This window comes from Labrus mixtus, chromosome 8, assembly GCF_963584025.1.
Source record: "Labrus mixtus chromosome 8, fLabMix1.1, whole genome shotgun sequence".
NCBI classification, from domain to species: domain Eukaryota; kingdom Metazoa; phylum Chordata; class Actinopteri; order Labriformes; family Labridae; genus Labrus; species Labrus mixtus.
In genome coordinates, this window is record NC_083619.1 from 25,967,494 (window position 1) to 25,972,493 (window position 5,000).

The following is a 5,000-nucleotide window of genomic DNA, read 5'->3' on the forward strand; positions in this document are numbered from 1 at the left end:
TGATGTCATCTTTTTCCCTTTTTTGTAAGAAGACTCTTTTTAAGACCTTTGCTCAGAGCAGATTAATTGATCATTTAAACCTTTTATTTTCTTAGCGTTACACAGGAATGTTTGATGGGGACAGGCTGCTGCTATGGACCCCCCCCCCCTCCCCCCATGTTTGTCCCTACCCTTCTTCCTGCATCTCCCTCTATACCATTTTTCAAACCCAGCTCACTCTCAGCAGATGTCTGTTCATCATGAGTCTGGTTCTGCTCGAGGTTTCTGCCTCTTAAAGTGCTCACGATGGATTAATGTTGGGTCTTTATAGATATTAAAACAATGACAGTAATGTCTTTTAGCTCTTTGTAAAGTGTCCGGAGATCACATTTGTTGTGAATTGGCGCTGTACAAATGAAGTTTAATTGATTGATTAAAGAACAACAACACACTTCTATAAGTCACTGAAGTGTTTTTTGTGCTGATGCGACAGAAGGTGTTAAATTAGTTTGAAAACTATTCAAACTCTGGGAAACCAAACTGGACACCTAACTGGTGTCGGGGTTAGGGCTGCTCGATTGTGGACAAAAATCATGATCGCTATTATTTAGATTGATATCGAGATCATGATAATTAAACTCTGATACTACAACGTCTGCGTCACATCCACGTATTTAACTTAAACTCGAAAAACGAGCAATACATGAAAATAGAAAGGTGGGGGCGCTGGTGGTTAGTGCGCGCGCCCAATGTATGGAGGCTGTGGTCGAAGCGGGCGGCCCAGGTTCAAATCCAACCTGTGGCTCCTTTCCCGCATGTCATTCCTCACTCTCTCTCTCTCCCTGATTTCTGACTCTGTCCACCGTCCTATCTCTCCATTAAAAAAAATATATATATATATTTTTTTAAATAGATGTGTGAAAAATTCTAAATATATAAAAAGAATAAAACCTAATAACAACTATGTTTTGAGGTGGTGATGAACTCTTGTTGCCAGAATATAACAACAAACACTCTGAAACATTTACTTCACATGACCAAACCTTGCATGCAGCTCAGTGATCGTTTCATCTCACTGATCTTGTTTTAATCATCGTGGGAGGTTAAAATTTAAATTGAAACTGGATGAATTGCCCAGCCCTAATCTGGTTGTTTAGAATCCTTTCTCGTAAGATTTTAATAAATATATAAATAAACTCTGAGGTGGTCTTTCATCAGCAGCTTTAAAAAGTCTCCGAGTCTCTGAGCAGCTTCTTCACAACAGCTTGTGATTCTTGTCGGTGCAGTGAGGAACAGACGGAGAAGATGCCATACATAGCATGTAAAGAACGTCCCGGTTATCAAGCAGGCTATTGGCTGTTCATACCTGCAGGAGGCGGGGCTTCACTCTCTTCTGGCTGCTCATTGGTCTCCAGAGCTGTCGGGTCTGACGGGGTGGGCTCGGCCTGGCTCGGCTTCTGCAGGATGAAGCGACAGGTCAACAACAGTCTCCAAAACCAGACGTGAAGATCATTTTCTCACGCAAACTTTTTAAACTCGTTGCATTTCTTCTCCTGATTTAAAGACCCCGTTTGGATCCCTTCCAGTCAGTGAGAACAACAAGCAGCTGCACTGTGTTCTGGGTTTAACACTTAATTATTTAATTTTCACATGAGCTCGAAAACCAGACTCACAGACGTGGGACCTGCAGTTCAAGAATTCTGCAAGGAACATCAAAGCTACATGGAAAATTATAAATCAGATCAAATTCAATTAGTTTTTTGTGAATGTGGGAACTTCCATCTCTAAGCAGTTTGGAAACACAAATGAAAGTCCAACCGATTATATCAGAGGTAGCTTTTCCTTCATTTTGCTCGTTTGAACCTCTTAACTGTAATGAGATAAATTACATTATTATAGAGCTAAAACAATCGGCATTAGTGCAACCCTTGTTAAAGAGGTAAAAAGATCAATATTGAAACCGCTCTTGCATGTTTTTACGACGTCCATGGAAACTGGTACTGTTCCTTCTGATCTCAAACTGACAAAGGTTATTCCACTTTTTAAATCGGGTGATCCAGGACATTTTACAAACTACCGTCCCATCTCAGTTCTTCCATGTTTTTCCAAAATCTTGAGAAAAACTAGTATATAAACGCATCCTCAAACATTTGAACATGCATTGTATACTGTATGAACACCAGTATGGATTCCTAAAAAAATCACTCTGCCTATATGGCCCTCTTACAACGAGTGGACAAGATTCATTCTGCATTAGAAAATAAAGAGTTTTCATGTGGTATTTTTCTGGATCTCTCGAAAGCATCCGATGCTGTAAATCATGAAATTTTACTAGCTAAACTATATAGATATGGATTTAATGGAAATGTCCTGAAGTGGCTCAGTAATTATGTATATAACAGACAGCAGTATGTCAACATAAATGGTGTAGAGTCTGAGAGAACTATGATGCAGTGTGGGGTCCCACAAGGGTCCATTTTAGGACCGTTACTGTTTCTCATATACATTAACGATCTTGCAACAGTATCAAACACAATATGCGCATTATTATTTGCTGATGATACTAATTTACTTGTCTCCAATACAAACTTGTCAGAACTCATGAATGAAGTAAATAATGGCCTTCTTGCATATTCAAAATGGTTTAAAACAAATAAGTTGGCATTAAATGAGAAAATATCTAACTTCATGATATTTGCTGGAAAAATGAAATATAACTCTGAAATGGTGAAATTGTATATAAATGATGAAGAAATGACTAAAGTAACATCAACAAGATTCTTAGGGATCTTAATTGATGAGAAACTTACATGGAAAGATCACATCAGCTTTGTCTGTAGTAAGGTTACAAAATCTCTGGGGATTATTAGAAAAAATTGTGTTTTTTTACACTCTTCTTGTATCTCAACATTATATTACAGCCTAATATATTTTACTTATTGTAATATTGTATGGGCCAACACTTTCCAAACATATCTTCATAAAATTCTATTACTCCAGAAACGTTTTGTCAGAATGGCAACTTTTTCCAAGTCCTGTGATGCAATCTCCCCTCTTTTTCTGAAGTGTAACATATTGACAATCTTTGATATTAATATTCTTCAAATAAGTAGCTTTATTTTTTAAAGTTAAATACATCAGTGCAAACTTGCCAGAAAGCTTTAAAGCATTTTTCATTTTTAATTCTCAAGTGAACTATTACTCAACTAGACAAATCAATAACCTACACTTACCAATGTGTCGTACATTTCGAGGACAGGACTCAATAAGATACTGTGGAGTCAAATTATGGAACACGCATATTTATTTACTTGATGATTTTTTTGTCTTTTTCTAGATACAAATTGAGACTCAGAAACGCGTTGATGTCAGAAAGATTTGTAGTGAATAGTGAATTGTCCTGATTTTGTTATATTGTCTACATACTGTATGTCCTGTTTTGCTCTATTTTTATGTTTTCAATGTTTGTTTGTAATTTTCATTTGGGTAAATTTTATTTGTGATAGTAAATATTCTTACTTTGTTATTTTTTACTGTATTTTATTTTAACTTTGTTTAATCTCTTAAAGTGAGGTTTTGAGATAAGCCCTCATGGGTTTCTACCTCACCTGCACATGTGTTTTGTTTTTTATTTTTTTATTTTCTGTTTGATTCTTCTTTCAAAGAAATATGCAAATAAATTAAACTAAACTAAACCCTCGTGCCTCTTTTGACACTTCAATCTCCTGTTATTCACTTTAATGGTCCACGTGCTCTTCATCTAAATACATAAATAAAAAAACTGGTACTTCACCTCAGCAGCGCTGCCTTCCTCATCCTCTGACTCCTGAGACGAGGACGTTGTCGCGTCTGTTTGATTGACAGCTGTCTCTTTGAGTGTAGGGGTTTCATCTGTGACCTCAGAGGCGTCTGGAGCTTCTTCTGTCTCCTGGAGGAGGAACACGGAGCACAAAGTTAAAGCTGGATGACACTGACAAAGAGAAATATTATGCTTCTCCTTCACATAGTTTTTTTAACTGTAGGGATAAGAAGGTAATTAGTTATTATAGTATTAATAATAAGATTTAAAAAGGCTTAACAATGAGGCTACATGAAGTTTAGAGTCCTAAATTAACAAGCATGTGTTTGGACTGAGACACAAAGCATCCTCGTGCAAAAAGTATAAAAATAAGACTATAAATGATCTTATTTTACTTCATTAAGCAGTATGCAACTCTGACCCCTAGTGTTTAAAATGGGTACTGCAGTCCATATTCAAAACGTAGTAGAGAGCTGTCTCCCCCCGCCCCCTCCTCTCTAGAGTCGATGCTCACTCAGGTCACCATATGGTGGACTCTGAAGCTTCAGTGTTTATCCAGCTCTGCATGGGTCTGTAAACCTTTCTGTGTTCTAACCTCTCTCCATTTTTCAAAAAGCATCTCCAATATTGATCCTAGTTTGAGCACGTTTCTGCTCGTGGAGCTTATTAGAAACATGCAGAGGCTTTTTAGGTCGGGTACAATCACTTCTATCTGAACCACTTCTCTTGACCGCGTCCATCGCTGCAACACCTGTTGACCTGATAACTGCTCTCATATCTGACAAACTGAGGGGCGTCCAAAACGGCCGTGTAGGGGGAATGCCTGAAAACCGCCTACCTTCTCTGGTCCAAACAAATCCAGAGCATTCAGGAGCAGAATCTAAAGTTAGAAGGAGGACATACTGACTGCTGCATTGTTGTCAGAGAAGCCAGCACTTCAACATAGCATGTTTCCTTAATGTCTGATCAGATAGTAAGCTCACTTTATCATTTAATTCAGGAGATATCTTACTTATTAGACCTTTAAGTGAGCAGTAAAAGGTAATGGCAGGACGTATATGTAGGGTTTAAATGTAGTTGTCATTCCTTCTTCACATATTTTTTAACAGTAAAATTCATCCCTTCTTTCTTGCCTCACTGACATTTGACCTCCAAACCCCTCCATGCCTGCATTTTCTTCATTATTTGTTGAAGGAGAAAAGCTTGCAGTGTTTTCTTCCTG

At 37.8% G+C, this 5,000-nt stretch overlaps 2 protein-coding genes across 3 annotated transcripts in view; one reads left to right on the forward strand and one right to left on the reverse strand.

Moving 5' to 3' along the window:
• LOC132979539 (contactin-associated protein-like 4) overlaps nucleotides 1–5,000 on the forward strand; it is a 340,781-nt gene that overhangs the window by 169,634 nt on the left and 166,147 nt on the right. The gene's annotated exons all lie outside the window — the stretch shown is intronic.
• LOC132979544 (neurofilament heavy polypeptide-like) overlaps nucleotides 1–5,000 on the reverse strand; it is a 21,701-nt gene that overhangs the window by 7,429 nt on the left and 9,272 nt on the right. For both annotated transcript variants that reach the window (XM_061045444.1, XM_061045443.1), the window contains exons 6-7: nucleotides 3,773–3,907; nucleotides 1,346–1,436 (exon numbers count right to left, since the gene is read on the reverse strand). In XM_061045444.1, the coding sequence (XP_060901427.1) occupies nucleotides 1,346–1,436; nucleotides 3,773–3,907 (226 nt within the window). The remainder of the gene's footprint in view (nucleotides 1–1,345; nucleotides 1,437–3,772; nucleotides 3,908–5,000) is intronic.